Genomic DNA, 17,290 nt, shown 5'->3' with positions numbered 1-17,290 from the left:
CCTAGCAGCAGTGGCTGGACTGAAAGATAACACTGATGTACTAAACGGCACAAAAGCAGGGCCTGGGGCACCAAGGCACTAGCAGCAGAGATTCAAATCACATCACTATGCACAATCTAGGGGATTCAACGTGTAAACTAAACAAATCAGACGCTGTTCAACAGGATGTTTGGCAAGATGCAAATTGCAGGAAGCTTGTCACAAACCAGTTGAGGATTTTACAAAAAAGTTGAATTTTTCCTGTCATGACACACTCAGAAACCACATATAAGCCCTCTGGCCTCTAAACTGCAGTCTTAACTGCTAAAGTACTGCAAAGGAAACTCCCTGGTTTCTGGTAGAGGACATAGACATAAGAATAGATTCTATCTTATTCTATGTCTATGGTAGATGACCCAAAAAAGAGAAGGTTACCAAAATGAGTGTTAATTGTAAGGGTGTTTTTCCCCAGGTAAATCTTTTTCAAGAGTGGGTTAGCAGTTACCACTCCAATCGGGATGTTTTTTTTTTAATCTCATGTACAGCTGTATAATGTTAATTGCAAGTAATAAACTGTGTAGCCTCATATTACTCATATAGTGTTTATCCAACAGCATGATCGGTGGATACTATAATTGCCCAGGCCACTATTGAAAATCTGCATGGTCGTTTATTTGGTAAGGTGCAGGGGAGCGCCATCTGTGTTTCCACTCGAAATGTCCTGAAGCACTGTAGTTGTTTTGATACTCCCACTGAAATGCTTGTCTTCATAGCATACCGTTGCTAAGAACTTCATTTCCCAGGAGGCATTGCAAACTGTCATAGACCCATAGCCTCTCCAGGCCAGACATTCAGTGTAAGGCGAGACGCAGGGAAACGTAGACCATTTCGTCTCTTTTATTTAACAACTATTCAACTCATAAGAGGTGTAGTCGAAACTCGAACAGAGATCGGATAGGAAAACCCTAAATCCCCCGCCCCGCCACCCTTGCAATAGATATGAGCGGCAGCGGGAGGCCCAGGACAAGCTCTTTTGCTGAGCCTCAAGGCGCTCCCGGAGCCGCTTCATCATCCGCTGGATCAGCCGCTGTCGTGGGGAGCAACACAGGAAAGTCCGGGGTCTCGCAGGCCTCGGGGACATCTTCGTCTGGGAGCGGAAATTTAAAGCTGGCCAGTGAGTATTTTACATATTATTAGTTATATAGCTACAAACTACTAAATAAACTCCCGCCTGATTGTTTAATGAATTATCAAGTGAGCGTTTGCATAGTTTGTAGGCGGACGGTAGCTAGCTAGCTATGATGACTATAGTTAACGTTATCGTTTCTCATAACAGCTAGCTGGGTAGCTGGATCAGGTAGTTCAGCATGGATGACTTGGTTATTCAGCCACCTTACCGATTGCTGATGCTAGTTGCAGCAAATAATGCCATTTATTTACCGAGTTAATGTTAACCCACGTCAACAACAAGTATCGTAGCGATTTTTTTACTAGCTAAGTATTAGGATGTGTGGTAGCTAGCAAAATAACTTCAGCTTACTAGCTAAAATTAGCTAGCTAACATCGCCGAATTGTAACGCCTTGAACGCATAATGAACTCACTAACATCAGCTACACATAGATGGCTGGATGTTGTAGTTAGACACTACATTGTGTATATTTGAAACGTATAGAAAACGTTTAGCCATTAGTTCATCGCGTTAGGTAGTTGCCAGGCAAAGTATCTGGGCTTGTTAACGGTGTAACGTTATGTATCTTCTACACGGCGAATTTCCATTATGGGATAAAAGCTTCGGACTTTTTTGTTTCCATATCTGGAGAGAGCGTGTTCTGAGACTAACTGTCTAGGTATTTATTTTCAAAAGATCCAGACCTGACTGTGATGGCAAGAGTATCTAGTTGAATGATTCAGCCTGGTTTAAAGGCATGAATCATCAAGGTGGAGCGTACCTTTGCCTGTTTGTATCAATATGTAGCGTCTTTCAGGGGAAAATGACAAGCATATAAGTGTGGGTAAATAAGTAGCCCACTAGGAACAAGAATAATTCATGTGTTGGATAATCTGCTTTTTTTTGTTCTCTGATGATCTAGTCGGGAAGTGATGTAAAAGGTTTTGGAGAACCAAAAATGGGCCTACACAAGCATTTTGGAACATGCAGTTGCTAGGCTTGCAAATACATAGTCCTACAGTTTATTCACAAAATTGTATTGATAAATCCAAATATTTTGTGTGTTGACATATTTTTGCATTCCCAAAGTGTCCTACAGTGTTTTCTATCCTGCACTGTAAGCCTCAAAGCATAAATATATGGAGCAGCTCTCCATCCCACTCTAGCACAGACCTGTGCATGTGTGTGTGTGTGTGTTGATGGTGCGTGCACTCATCTTGTGTTTGGCTCACGTTACATGTACCCAATATCGGTACTCTTCTCTGTGCCAGCCTGTGAGAATGATGCTGGGGTCATTGGCAGGGCAGTGCGATTGAGTCCCAGTGTCTCAAAGTGACTGTCTTATACCTCAGCACTCATTTTTTTCAAGAGTGCAATTATATTACCATTGCCCCTATATTCAAACAGATATTTTGTAGGATGGGATAACATAGCAAATAATTTTGTCTCCTGGGTCAGTGGTTGGTACTGTGAAATGTTTGTGTGTGGTCAGTGGCAAGCAACCGAAAAGACTTAAACACAGGCACTGTTGCTCTTTAGCAGCTCAGGGATGACAAACCAAAACAAGATTTATTGTGTATTAGATCCAAATCTTAAATGGTAAAAGTATTCTGTGTCTGCACCAGAAAGAGTGGGAGTGGGTTGTAGAAGCCTGTTATATGCTGGTTATGGGTGTCCAGATGATAAATATCGTGTTTTTAGTGGGATTTTAGTGTTGTCCTTGCAGTAGATGCAGTTACCTTGTGTAGAATTGTGACACTATTCTTCTGGTGTGGTCCTTAACAAGCACTAGACCATCAGCTGTCAAGCAAGTGAAAAGCTCTTCCTGTACCATCCACATCCGAGCCGACCACCATTGTGTCATTTTGTGTGTGTGTTTTGCAGGGGACAGTGGAAAGGTGACGACGGTGGTGGCCACCCCTGGGCAAGGCCCAGACCGCCCTCAGGAAGTGTCCTACACAGACATTAAGGTAATTGGTAATGGCTCCTTTGGAGTTGTGTACCAGGCGCGCCTCGTCGACAGCCAGGAGTTGGTGGCCATCAAAAAGGTGCTGCAGGACAAACGCTTTAAGGCAAGTCTGTCACACTTACCCGTACATGCGCTCTCTCTCTCTCACACACACACACACACACACACACACACACTCAGGCAATGTCTGTCAGCTCTTTTCTACACATAAAGTGGTATTTATTTTAAAAGATTCTTGCCTGGAAACATGTGTACCCCTGCGCATGTTCTCGAAGTGGTGTATGGATAATATTTTTAATTTGGAGATTAGCAACACCAGGGGGAACTTATGCTGATGCAAGTAGTTTACATGGTCTGTGTATCACTGCGGTCAGGAATTCTTGCGCCTAGGGCTGAACGTTTTGGGAAAATAATCAAATATTGCGATTTAACATGTGATTTTTTTTTCATTTCATCCTCTTTTTTCCCCACCAAAACGTAATGAATGATTTACATATGACCAACACAATATATGATACATTTAGAATAAAATATTCTTTCCCACATTTACATTTTTATGTAACTGCTTATTACAGATACAAATCGGTGGCTTTGCCACTGTGCATATAAGTAAATTAAACAAAGTCATTGTCAACTATAAACACAAGGCATGCACTTTTAAAAAGTGGCATTATGCAGTAATTGTATTTCAGGGTTAGAGTTAGGATAAGCAGTTTTACCTTAAAATAACAGCTTTAAAGAGATTGGGGCGTTACAATCACTTTTAATATGGAGAATCGCCTCGTGCCATTGCCATACCAGGGTCCGTAGGCAAATGACTGGGTTATGTAGGTTTGCCTGAAGCCGCCCGGTTTTTACTGTCTGCCAAACTAGTAAGTAGCTTATTTGCTGTCTTGCTTTGTGTTGTGTAGCACTTGCTTGATGTTTGACTGTTTGTCATAGTGTCAGAGTAGGCACATTTGAAGAGACTTCGCTAGTTTGAGCCACTAGCATCTCGTTAGCGATTTGCAATTGATCCGTATGCGGAAAACATTTTTTTTATATATAATTTTTTAGACCACGGCTGTGTTCCATTTCTTAGATAGCTCTCTTGACTCCTCGATGTCCGGTCAGACAGGTGTCTGACGAGACATGAAGGTATGCCAAAAAAACTTTGATTTTGATGATTTGGGACACTCTATTCGGACAGGATGTGGCATCATCACCCTGTGTGTACATATCTGCTCACATTTGCGCACTCTGTGGTGTCATCCCGCTGTGCGTTAGCAAGCACGTGTTTAGCAAGCGAGCAATCATCATCAGCTACTGACAGCGACATGGCTAACGGATACCTCCCTAACGAATTCAGACAATTCTTTGTTAATCAATCACGGCATAATTGCCCCGCTCGTCAAGCGAAAAGTGTCCGATTAAAAGTGCTCCAACGGGCTATTCCACCACCCGGGAATAGCCCGTTGGAGCACTTTTAAACGGACACTTTTCGCTTGACGAGCGGGGGCAATTATGCCGTGATATGCCGTGATAACTAAACTGTCAACATAGCTATGCAAGGTGTATGACAAGGGACCACCTAGTTGACGTCAAGGTTTATTTAGCAGTACGGAGGCCGATGTTAAAATGGGTTTTGCTGCAATGTCAGGTCTTCACAATGTAATCCGCTAAATGTCCTCATATTGAATACAGGCATTACAGGAGAGGTAGATCAGTTCCATATAAAAACTTTCAGATGTGCGTGACCTCTGTAAAAAAATACTTTGTCGGTATATTTGCTTATCCTTTGCTTTATTTAGCATAGGGGTGGGCGATATGGGCAAAAAATTATATCTCGATATTTTTTTTAATTTTGACGATAAAGAAAATTAGACGATATTTTTTAAAAATGTGATTGGAATTCTCAGAGTTATACCTTCTTGGAGATTACAATAATGGGCACAATGTTTAAGGAAAACACTTCTTTATTGTCTTTAAACAAAAATAACTTAATTAAACTGCAATGCAGAAATATTGAACTCTTGTAATAAAGTGCTCCATGCATCCATGAGAATTATTGCACATCAACAGCAGTTCTTATGGCCTTATTAAACTTAAAATTCTGTCCAGGATTGTACAAAAATACAAATACATGAGCATTAGAGCATGGATCGGGACGAATTTTTCTGTACGAGCCCGGCCCGCCCAACAGAATAGGTAACAGAGACCGACGGAATCAATTTCTCAACTACTAATGCCACATTGACGCACTTTTTTTAAGAAAATAGCCTGGTTTATTAAACTGCATCAACAGTTAAATGCTCTCTCTCACAAACAAGCGCTGTTAAACGCACAAGCGTACACAATAAGGCCAATAAGCATATTTAAATTAAATGATTCACATTGCAAGAACGTTTAGTAAAATGGTGCGGCTCCTTTAAGAGGAGCACGTACAGGGAGAGACAACGGTGACGCATAGTTTGGATGTAGCAACAAACATTTGTGTGCTGTGAAAGTGTTAACCAGTATGTGGTAACGTGAGTTTTATTAAAGCATAGCGTGTGTAATGTGTAGCTATTTCATTCCGTTTGCTAACCTTTCCTGCTGTCTGTATTTACTAACCAGCAGCAGACGTAAAGGAAAGGGAATTAACCCCGAAGTTAAAACATGCAATCTACTTCGGCCGTGGAGCATTTTACTCCCCTGCAATCTCCAGACAGACAACAGGAAAGGTTAACAAACGGAATGAAATAGCTACACATTACACACGCTATGTTTTAATAAAACTCACGTTTTATGCTACACTAACGGAGGCACAACAGACATCACCATGCGCTGCTAACCTGTTGCAAAGTGGATGCGAGAAGCCATGTCACGTGATCACGTAGGCCCACTAGTCGTGTGAGTGCCGTGCTGTGGGGAGCGCTGCTGCCCCGTAGGCTATATTAAGAACATGATGTGAACAGTTTCCCCGTGCGTGTCATTGTTTTTGGCGAAGTCATTTAAATACTCGATAATGCAGTTTTGCACATCGTTTGAACAACAATGACGATATTATCGCAGACGATATACATCACCCACCCCTAATTGAGCATATAAGTTCTAAATTAACTTTGAACACAGACGTGACCCACATGGCAGCCGATTCCCCTAATAAACCTGAAGCATGCGCAGCAAGAGATTTTCAAGTTCATCCATAGGCAGGTTTACATGTTGTATTTGATAACTCTGGGATTGTGCGTACTGTTGGTTCTATGGCAAATTGTACGCAAAGATGTATACATTTGGCCTGGGGTGTATTGGGCACACACACAAACAAACACACAGACTACTTAAATACTAAAAGTTGATATTGACTGTTAGAGCTGCAGGGTGATACTGCTGCAAGTTGTCCAGTAGCTTCTGGGCATTGAAAAATCGAACTTGGTCAATCTACTTCTGGAATTTACCATCCCAATCAGCTCTCACTTGTACAACTCTACTGGCATTTTAAACTGTCCTTCATTGAGTATGCCTTTTCTGTGTCTTTGTACCTGAAAGCAACAATACTGTACAGACAGTTCAGGACAAAATGTTATATTGTTTGGCAATAATAATAATAATAATAAACGTGTCCTTTGTTTCTCTGTCTGTGTAGAATCGGGAGCTTCAGATCATGAGAAAGCTAGACCACTGCAACATAGTGAGGCTTCGCTACTTCTTCTACTCAAGTGGGGAGAAGGTCAGTCTCCATCTCTGTGGAATCTCTCCACCTCATAGTCCAATGATATAATGCCTCTTCTATCCACTCTGAAAGGATTTAGACAGCTTGATCTAAAGGTGGAAACTCCTTTTACGTCTGTTTTGTTTACTCAAACAAGTTATTATGTTTAGACGACCCTTTAATCCAAAGCAACTAACAAATTAATATATAATAATTGGGATACTGCTTCAACAAATAGAACAAAATGATAGAATGGGGCTGACGGGGAAACACTAGCCTTGTATGCAGTGGATGTTGGAGTAACTCGATACCAAAGCCTAAGCAAGTTGTGGTCCTTGAAACTCGCCTTCTCACAAAGTGCTGAAGTAGCATCTATCCCTGCGAGACTATCCAGCTGCCGACATGTACTTCTCCCGATGCAAGTTGGAGCAGCTCGGAAATTGATTAGCTTCCAGTGGGGGAGAAGACAGAAGTGAAGGCCCCCTGTAGCTAATGAACGAGCCCAGAGAAAAATCGATGGTAAATCTTGTGGATTTGGCAGCAGTGGCGAGCCTGACTGGAACATGTCATTGTGACAACTGCTGCCCCCTTTCCTGAGGCATTTAGCCTGATGGACATGACACAAACCCAATAAGCATACGGAAATCTTCATCGCTCTCTGTCCTGCTTCTTTAAGCACACATATTGATGAAAATGTATATCTGCACTGTACTCTAAGTCACTTTGGATGCTAAATGAATACATTATGTAAACGAGGGATGTGTGTACTTGACCTCCGTGTTGTTTACGTGTGTTCCACAGAAGGATGAGGTCTATCTGAACCTGGTGCTGGACTACGTGCCAGAGACGGTCTACAGAGTGGCCCGACACTTCAACAAAGCCAAGACCATCATTCCCATAATCTACGTCAAGGTAACCCCCGGACCAGCATTTATTGGCCCCTGGGTGTGAAAAAGACTCAAGGATAATTTATTTTTGGAGATATGACTCACTTCACATTTTTTTTTATGTCCCCTGTTCTTCTCTACTGGACGTTCTTTTTCTGCCCTGAGCTGTGTCCTTTACCTCTGTTTTATGTCCAACTCATCCTATATTCCATTTTTTCTAACACCTCTCTCTCTCCCTCCCTCCTTCCTTCTTTCTCCCTTCTTTCTTCAGGTGTATATGTATCAACTGTTCCGCAGTTTGGCGTACATCCATTCCCAGGGCGTGTGTCACAGAGACATCAAGCCCCAGAACCTGCTGGTGGACCCTGAGACGGCTGTCCTCAAGTTGTGTGATTTCGGGAGGTAAGCCTGGGCCAGTGCTCCCTCCCAAATTAGACTCGCCACTACCCAAGGGCAGCTCACCATAATATACTATCAAAGCAGGGTCTGTTTGGGCTTGGCCGATGCTGAATTGATACTGGTAGGTGTCAGGAATCGGGTACAAGGCGTTTTAGCTGTGGTTAAAGGCACTGTTTTATCTGCTCTGTTGTAACGAGTTGGCCAATAGTGAGAAATACAAATACTCTTGACTTGACATACTGAAACACAATCATAAATAAATGATGGCATGCAGACTATTTCCAGTATTCCAAAATTCTTCAGACTGTTTGGTCGAATTTGCTATTAAGGGTGACGAATATGACTGTGTTGGTTTTTTTTGTGCAAAGCTATGGAAAGAAACAGGCCTAGTGAAGTGGTGCATGACTCAGTTTTATGTTGATGGCAGCGCTGATGACTTGACCCCTCATAAGAGAGTTCAAATCCTTGATCCAAACACAACGACACACATTCTGACACATCTAGTGGGTTGTTTCAATTAAGCCTCAGAGGAAAGTACAGGGTTAGCCTCTTAGCAATGATTCAGACACATGAAATGTTTCTCATTGTGGATTGGCTATTAGATAAGATTTCTGTCTTGTCTGGAACAGCTCACAAGTTGAAAAAGCAGTGTAAATCCAGCTGCACCTATTTGGCTTAATGAGACTTTATTAGGCTGGCTTGTCTAAAGGCCTTGCATGTTTACCCACAGAGTCTGTGTTTTCAGTTATGCTTGTGCATCATCCTCACACAGGATCAGTACATAGTGATGTGCAGGATCTCTGGTTCCTAGTGAAGTTCAGTCAGTGCAGTGCAGTGCAGTTCAGTTCAGTCTCTTTTGGTGGAGCACACAGATCCAACTCTAATGTGTGGTAATGATCCTCTGTCTCTGACTGCTGGTCAGCTGGTGTGTGTATTGATCTGGTGGAGCCCCTGGAAGGCCTGTGCTCCCAGCTGGTGACCAGTAACAGTGTCGGGAGAGCTTGTGGGCTAATCCATTCACAATGAATAATCAGATTACTGGAGCTCCTATATGAGAATTATTTATTTTCTATTATTAAATTGCAACTGGCCTCACTGGTGGAGTCTATTTTGTTTGTTTCTGGTACTTTTACTCTTTACAGGAGTAATCATTTGTATTGACCCTCTCACGCTGCCAACCTTTTTACAGATGAATGGAGTAATAATAACATTTTGATTGTTGCTCTTCATGCCTAAAAAAAACGGTTTCATCTTTGCAAATTCCGTTTTTAAAATGATATTTATCTTTTCAGCAGCTCAGTATTTTGTTATCTTTTCAGTTTGTCACAAGTTCTTCACAACGCTCCATCCTGGATGTGTTAATACATGATCACATCAACAAATTAATCACTATGCCATAGACCATCTACATATAGTTAAACTATTAGATCATTCCACCTTGATTTCAAAATGTATCTTAGCAGGGGGGAATACTGCAAACGTGTTGCGTCTCGACTCAGCATTTTCCCCTCTTCTCCTTGCGCAGTGCCAAGCAGCTGATCCGAGGCGAGCCCAACGTCTCGTACATCTGCTCACGGTACTATCGCGCCCCCGAGCTCATCTTCGGCGCCACCGACTACACATCCAACATCGACATCTGGTCGGCGGGCTGTGTGCTGGCGGAGCTGCTCCTTGGCCAGCCCATCTTCCCCGGGGATAGCGGCGTGGACCAGCTGGTGGAGATCATCAAGGTGCTGCATCGCCCTCAGTCATTTAGATTCATTATGGACCTACCACACACACACACACACACACACACACACACACACACACACACACACTACACATGTATATACTCACACTTACCCTTACATGCTCTCACACTCACACAAATGCACGCACTCATGCACACACACAAATGCACACACTCATGCACACACACAAATACACAGCTCCTGCAGCAAGCCTTATTTATGGTCATTGTGAGATTCCCTCTTTTTCCTATTTTAACGTATGAGATAATTAAAATAGAATTTGGATTCAACATTTGCTGAGCTTATACAAGAGAGTCTTTTATTGTGTCTCACTACTCCCCTCAGAAAGGAGGAGGCCACAAGCCAAAACATACCTCTGCTGTAGCACTGTGTAACCATTAAAGAGTCACTTTAATGAGCACTGTCCGGTTCCTCTGTTATTTGGAGTTTTTGGAATCTGCACCTTACAGCTATTCTTTGAAGGCACTCCGCTTTTCATTTGTGGCTTTTCACTGTTAAATTGTCACATTCTTTTGACAAGCATTGCTGTTTTTGAACCTCGAGTCATGAGTCATGAGATTTTGAGGTTATTACATTTATTTTATTTTTATATATTACATTTATTTTTTTACCATGGGTTTGGAGACTGAGTTCTCTTTACACCCCCCTGCCTGTTGAAGTAAGACACTGACAGACTAATGAGGCTACACAGTGCCCCATCTCAAGTCGTTGTGCTTTCAACAGTCTCCAGCAGATATGTAGAAGATTTGATGGCCCCTTTTGAAACATTGTGTAACTGTCAGTAAGCCCGAGCCCACGTCACCTAGGCACGCATTCTGGCATTTTTGCTGACCTTCCATCATCTTTGAGAGTGGAGGAGCGTCTCACTTGTCAGAGGCATTGCGGCGTTAGAGTGTTGTGTTTCTGCCCATCAGTCAAACTAATGAGGCCTAATTGAGCGATGGAGAGCGATCTCGGCGACTACTTCCTTAAACTGATTTGAAAGAGAGACGCGTGCGACTGACCTGTAGTACCAGCGCCGATGGTGTCCAAATTAATTTGGCAGCCATCTTCTCGCATGTGTAATTGAATTCCGTGTTGGCCGTAATGAGCCTGATGGAGGCTGATTGCAGGGGCATGGGGTGGGGGTGGGAGCGTCGATGCCCGATGCCTGCCACCATCCGATGAGTTCCTCATGACACGCCTGAGAGAACTCAGTCTGGACTTGTTTCAGGTCATGCACTTGACCTTCAACTAGCTACTCATTTTCTGCTGGATCTGTTAATCACAGTTTAATTAAAACTGACTCTCTACTTGGTTAGGGCATCCTTTATGTGATTGCATATTAACATGACATGACATGACAGAAAGGTCATACACGGGCAGGCAAAACATTTTCATGTGAAGGGCAGATAAACACACCTGTTGTTCCAACTACCCCGCCTATGCTATGCTATGCACTATACCGCTCTGTGGTCAGGGTTGGTCCACCGTATTAGCATGTTTAAAAAAAAAAAAAAAAAAAAAAAGCTTTTACAGCACATCACACACTATATCGACTATATTTTTTTCTTTTCTTGTATGTTGCATGTAAGGGATGTATCCTTCAAGTACATCAATGATTGTGTATGTCAGTGCATGCCATGCATGGGAGAAAATATTTTTTGTATCTGTATATAAATAATGGATGGGACAAGAGTGCTGTATAGTGCTATGGGGTGATCGTAGTCTGGGGTTGTTAGTCATACTGAACGATGACTGGCAGGACCATGAAGCATCAGGCTGATGTTGATATCCTTCTGAGTCATTTGATTTAACACACCACTGTCATGAGATTCTATGGAAAGGGCCTGATTGTTTCATAGACTGGCTATGATGGCTGTCACTTACAGACGAGCAACCATTATTTCTACCCCATTGAAAAATGATGTTGTGCTTTGAGTTTCACTTAAGTTGACTGTATTATAAAAGCCTGCACAGATGATGCTTAGGTTCTTTCCTATCATTACTACTCATGAAAATAGTGTGTAGTTAGTAGTTATTGTATGTATTTCATGTAAGTTTTCATTAAATGTCTGGCAGGGAGGGAATGTGGTTCTTAAAAACCCTTGAATGGCCAAATGGCTGATATTAGTTTTTCTCTTTGTCTGTGCGTTTTGCTTACAGGTGCTCGGGACCCCGACAAGGGAACAGATAAGGGAGATGAACCCCAACTATACAGAGTTCAAATTCCCCCAGATAAAAGCACACCCCTGGACAAAGGTGAGGAGAAGGAAGCGTGCTTTGCTCACTAAAGATCTCCACCTTCAAGTGATTTTTTTTTGTTTTCGTGCTAGTGGTAGATAAGCAGACACTGCACTAGAAGATTGTAGATTCTAGAGACTAGAAAATCATTATAGAACATTTGCAGCTTCTTTGAAAACGTGTTTTCTCTCTGCCCATAAATCAGTCTTTGACAGTCTCTTGGTTTTTGATGTGCGTGTCATTTTAACAAAAATACCCCCAAGAATTCTTTCAAAGTTTAATTATCTTTCTGCCCTGGATGGTAATTTCCTCTGATTTTAGGTCAGTGTCTTCTAAAAGCTAGTGTGCTTTTTTTTCTTGCTATCTTGCACTCTGTCTTTCTTTTCTTTCTTTCTTTCTTTTCTTTCCTTCCTTCTTCCTTTCCTTTTTATATCTTTGTTTTTGTTAATCATTTTTGCAGTGTACTCAGAAGTTCTCTTTCGGTTGGTTAAGTAAATAATTGACGTTCCCAGCAGTTATCCCAAGAAATGAACATTAGGTCCAGAGGGGAAATGGGCTGTGCCTGAACTTCTGCCTGGGCTATTAGACCCTAACTAATGATTTCATAATGAACTGCCTCTCTCACTTTACTCTTCCTCTCCTCATCTCCCCTTGTCTTCATTGTTCTCTCCCTTTTTGCCTCTCCCTCTCCTTCCCTATTCATTTTCTTCTCCCTATTTTATTTTTACACCATACCTTTTTCCTCTTTTGTATCATTTTTATTTCTACCCATCTCCTCCCTCCCCTTTTTTATGCCATCCTGACCCCCCTCTCTTTCCTTCTCTCTATTTCTTTCTTTCTCACTCCCTTTCCCCTCTCTCTTTTTTTTTTAAATTCTCCCCGCTCTCTCTCTCCCTCCCGTCTGTCTTAGGTCTTTAAGCCACGTACTCCGCCCGAGGCCATCTCCCTGTGCAGCCGCCTGTTGGAGTACACGCCCATGACGCGCCTCTCGCCGCTGGAGGCCTGCGCCCACGCCTTCTTTGACGAGCTGCGCCAGCCGGGAGCCGGCCTGCCCAACGGCCGCGCACTCCCCCACCTCTTCAACTTCACCACAACTGGTGGGCCTCGGGCACTCTTTTATCACACCCTCACACATACCCGCCCCCACCCGTGCCCATGTCCTGCTGACAAGCCTCTGCTGTTTTTACACGCTTAAACGCTTTCGTTTGGCCCCGCAAGCAAAAGCAAGACGACAAAATCCAAATGTTTTGCGAAGAGTCAGTGGCAAGGTAACAGGTTAACATGGCACACATACTTCCTCCAATACGTCACTTCTCTCTCTTCTTTCTCTTTCTCGGTTCATCAGCCGTAGAGTTTGGTTGCACTTGTTCAGGACAAATAGTTGTTTCCAATGGAAGAGTAAAACCTTGTACCCTTTGCATTTCCCACAATTTGCCTTACATTCATTAATATTCTCTCTCTCTTCCTTGTTTTTTCCTTTTCCAGAGCTCTCCATCCAGCCACAGCTGAACTCCACCCTTATTCCACCTCACTTTCGTGCGCAGACCTCTGCAAGCTCACACGGTACTGGTTACTCCATCTGATAACTACCGTTTGCTAAGTGTCCTGTAGTGGTGTGGAGGGAGTTATGGATATGGCATTTGGAGTTCAGAGATGTAATGGAAACTTCTGTCTGTCTACTTTCTCTCTCTCATTCCTTTTCCGCAGATGGCCCTGGATCTGATGGTTCTGCACAGCCTGGTTCAGCCCTCAATAACAGCACCTGAACAATCACTATTCATTAAACATACATTTAGACCACCCACACATATGCACTTACACACACACACACACACACACACACATGCAATAGCTCGTGAACCAACACCTCAACATGCAAAACTGACCCTAAGCACACACATACACGCTAGAAAACTGAACCATAAACCATTACCTCATCCTTAATGTTGAAATAAAAAACACAGAACACACAAATCACCCTCCCCCCAAAAACAAACACACACACACACACACCTACACACAGACAACATGCACAAACTTTGCTCCTGATACTTCTTCATTTTGATTTGTTACAAATAGAGACACACACTACCCCTGTAATGTGTTCAGATCAGATGTACATAAAGAGTTCTACATTTCAGTCCTGCTGCACGGACAGTTCTCATCCTGAGGTTCAAATCAGCGAAAGAGCAAGGGACAAACCAGAGAGCAGAAATTCACCCAGTCATTGTAAGCTATGAATCTCTCACACACACACACACACACACACACACACACACACACACACACGGGTCTGCAATCCTTACACACATACACACTTACCCACACAGCCATCCTCTTCACACACACATACACAGAGTACCCCCCCGTTCTCTCGTTCCAGACAACAGTGGTATGCCCTGTGAAATGGGTGTTTGTTAATGGACCGAGCAGCTCTTTCATTGAAGCATGAGTCCTCTCGTAACACCCATACTACTACAATCACTACTTTGGGGATTGTTATTGGACCTATGGTCTTGATTATGGAGTGCGGTTGTAAGACCCGTATTCATGTCCATGGATTGGTTAGGTGTGTTAATGTACTCATGTATATAGGTTGGTTATAATAGCTGAACTCATGTCATTGGTAATTTGTACATCACTACTCATGATTATGGAGATTGTTATAACACCTGTATTCATGTTTATAGACAGCAGAACATGAAGTGGCTGGAGGGGCAGGTCCTCTATTTAAGAGTCTGCTTTTATTGAGATTTTTTCCTTTTTTATATAAATCTTAATTTATTTGACTGCACAGACAATGATGTTGAAATACAAGAGACTTTCTGTCACCAAACACCAGGTCAGATGTTTTAAGTTTGCGTTGAAATGAACGAAAGGATTTTAGGTGCAGGTCCCTCTGATAAAACACAAGAGAGAGAAAAAAAAGTATGTTAAGAAGTACAGAACAGTGAGCTTTTCAGAAACAGGGAATACGAAGAAGCTATGGTTTTTATACTTTTATTGCATTGTACTTTTTTTAAAGTTGTTTTTCCCCCCCTCCTTTTCCATTTTGTTTCTTGTAAATGTATTTATTGTTTTAAATAATTTTTGAATCGCAAGGGGGTAAAGGGTTATAGTGGGTGGGTTGGGTAAGAGAAGAGTGGTGGGCATGCTTGATCGGGAGCAGTCTGTCATCATCTCTCAAGGGTGAAGTCTTATATTTAAGTCTTAACATTCATCCCTAGATGGGATCCTCTTTCAAAAGCTACGCCTACCACAGTGTACATACTTAATCTGCAGTGAAAAATATAACGGTAACAGGTCAAGCAAATGCTGGGATTGCTTAGTGGATGTGTCAATAGCGAAAACAGAGATAGGAAGATATGGGAGAAGATGACCGTATGTGTTCACTTTGTCGTACGGGTTTGAGTTCAGTAGAAGATGCACCACAGTTGCAAAGCAGTTCTGTTGCGCAGTACGTTCGGATTTCAAACGTGGTGTCAGTATGAGTGGTAGTGAACACGGGTATTTTACTGGCTAAATGTAGTATATTATCCATGGAGCTGGTGCTTGGATTGTACACTCTTCTAACTGGCCTGTGGTTCAAAGACCTTCTGTTTGTCTCTTGGGACTGAGCTGTGATGTTTCCTCTGGTAAAGTCTGGGTGTTTATTCCTCCTCTTTATTTCTTTTAGGCGATATAAGAGACTGGTCGCTAGTAGAGAGTAGCTGAAGTAGAAAAGACTTGCGTGGCTGTCTTTTGTGCGTTTTTTTTTCTGCGTTGCGCTATGCGCACAACTCAGAAAGTGGCACCTTCCAATGTACTAGATAAGATCATAAACGCATCAGTATTGATCCGTAGCAATCCAGCCGCATCTTCTGAAATGTACAGTGTAACTTCCGCCTTTGCCTCTCCCGTAGAACAAAAACTCTCTTCTGCTTATGTTTCCCCACAATCATCTGTTCCTTCTCGGTCCCATGTTGCACCTGTTTGCAGTCTGTGAAGATCCCCCCCCCCCCCCCCCCCCCCCCCAGCTCCCTTTCCCTGCTTTTTCGAAAACATTTTTTTGTCCTTTTGTCAGGTGTTCTGTGTAAGTGGTGTGGCATTGACCAGATTCACTGCAGCACTCGTGTTTGTAAATATTGTTGTATCTCAAGCCTGTGTTCCAGATGTAAATACCAAACTGTACCACTTTTCTCTGTTTTTTGATTTAGAATGTATCTCTTTCTTGTCATCTCTCTCTTCCTCTCTCAATTTGTGGTTGTCTGCTTCATGTTGGGAAGCTGAAGAACAGCTCATTTTTTATTTTATTTATTGGGGTTTTAGCTGGTGTCTTTTGTGTCAGGTGGGGAGTCCCATTCCTTTACCTACCTGTTATTGGTGTGTGTTTGTGTGTGTGTCATTTTTTAGGCTCTGTACTGTATTGGATTCTTTGGCACACACATCATTCCAAAGTAAGGGAAGCTATGCGATATAATGTGTGGGCAGATTAAATCGGGTGAAGCCCACAATTTGGTGTTGCTGTCTTCCTTCTCTGACAAAGTTCTTCAGCCCATTCAGGGTGGACACGCAGCAACTTTATGTAAGGAATAAGAAAGAAAAACATTTCTGTAAACATGCTGAAGTTTTGTGACTTCTGGCAGTGGGTCTGCTGCTGCTTAAAGCACCATTTTTGTGGCTAGTTTTAGTCATGTGATGGGGTGCATGCTGAACTGTAGACCCTTGAGCCGTGGTGGTGTTGGCAAGGGACAGCAGCCTGTCCCTGCAAACACCTAGTACCTCCCAAAACTTTTTTTTTCTTTTTTGTTTGTTTGTTTGTTGTCTGTCTTGTATCTAAAGTTGGACTGGCTGGATATTGTCTCAAACTTACTGTTCTATGTGTGTAATTGATGACTGTATTTTATTTTTTGATTTGGATGCAGTGATTGTGTCATGTGTTGAGAACTGAACCCACAGTTTCGGTCCAGTTTAACTGACTTAAAGAGGAAGAGAGAGAGAAAAGAGGAGATAACATGCTTGTCATTCTGATTTGAACTCATTAAATAAAGAGATGAAACTTCCACCGGTCTGTTTTGCCTGTTTTGTTTTTAATGAAACTGAAAGGGGTGGGGAGAATGAAGTGAAGGTGTAAGAGGGCGGCATGACTGAAAGACAGTTAGGTGTCCTGCAAGACACATCTGTTCGTTGAACATGACTGGAAAGCAGATGCTTCGATGTGCGAATCGCAGTTTGTACAACACAGGAAGATAAACAAG

The 17,290-nt window shown here is 42.5% G+C and overlaps 1 protein-coding gene across 1 annotated transcript; it reads left to right on the top strand.

Moving 5' to 3' along the window:
- The first annotated feature begins 818 nt into the window (after positions 1–818).
- Positions 819–16,037, top strand: LOC308364170 (glycogen synthase kinase-3 beta-like). Its single transcript, XM_080837190.1, has 10 exons — positions 819–1,153; positions 3,033–3,220; positions 6,725–6,808; positions 7,592–7,702; positions 7,949–8,079; positions 9,602–9,806; positions 11,976–12,071; positions 12,964–13,150; positions 13,539–13,616; positions 13,761–16,037. The coding sequence occupies exons 1-10, from the start codon at positions 979–981 to the stop codon at positions 13,817–13,819; spliced, it is 1,314 nt and encodes a 437-aa protein (XP_080693316.1). The 5' UTR covers positions 819–978; the 3' UTR covers positions 13,820–16,037.
- Positions 16,038–17,290: the final 1,253 nt, after the last annotated feature.

Source organism: Sprattus sprattus (assembly GCF_963457725.1).
Source record: "Sprattus sprattus genome assembly, chromosome: 4".
NCBI lineage: Eukaryota > Metazoa > Chordata > Actinopteri > Clupeiformes > Clupeidae > Sprattus > Sprattus sprattus.
Note: the sequence above shows the minus strand (reverse complement) of the source record. Positions and strands in the feature narration are given on the sequence as shown.

Excerpts from the sequence above, each read along its gene's own strand:
- LOC308364170 (XM_080837190.1), top strand. The coding sequence starts at position 979 with ATGAGCGGCAGCGGGAGGCCCAGGACAAGCTCTTTTGCTGAGCCTCAA. Across the intron at positions 8,080-9,601 it reads AAGTTGTGTGATTTCGGGAG|TGCCAAGCAGCTGATCCGAG; the intron begins GTAAGCCTGGGC and ends CTCCTTGCGCAG. Across the intron at positions 13,617-13,760 it reads GACCTCTGCAAGCTCACACG|ATGGCCCTGGATCTGATGGT; the intron begins GTACTGGTTACT and ends CCTTTTCCGCAG.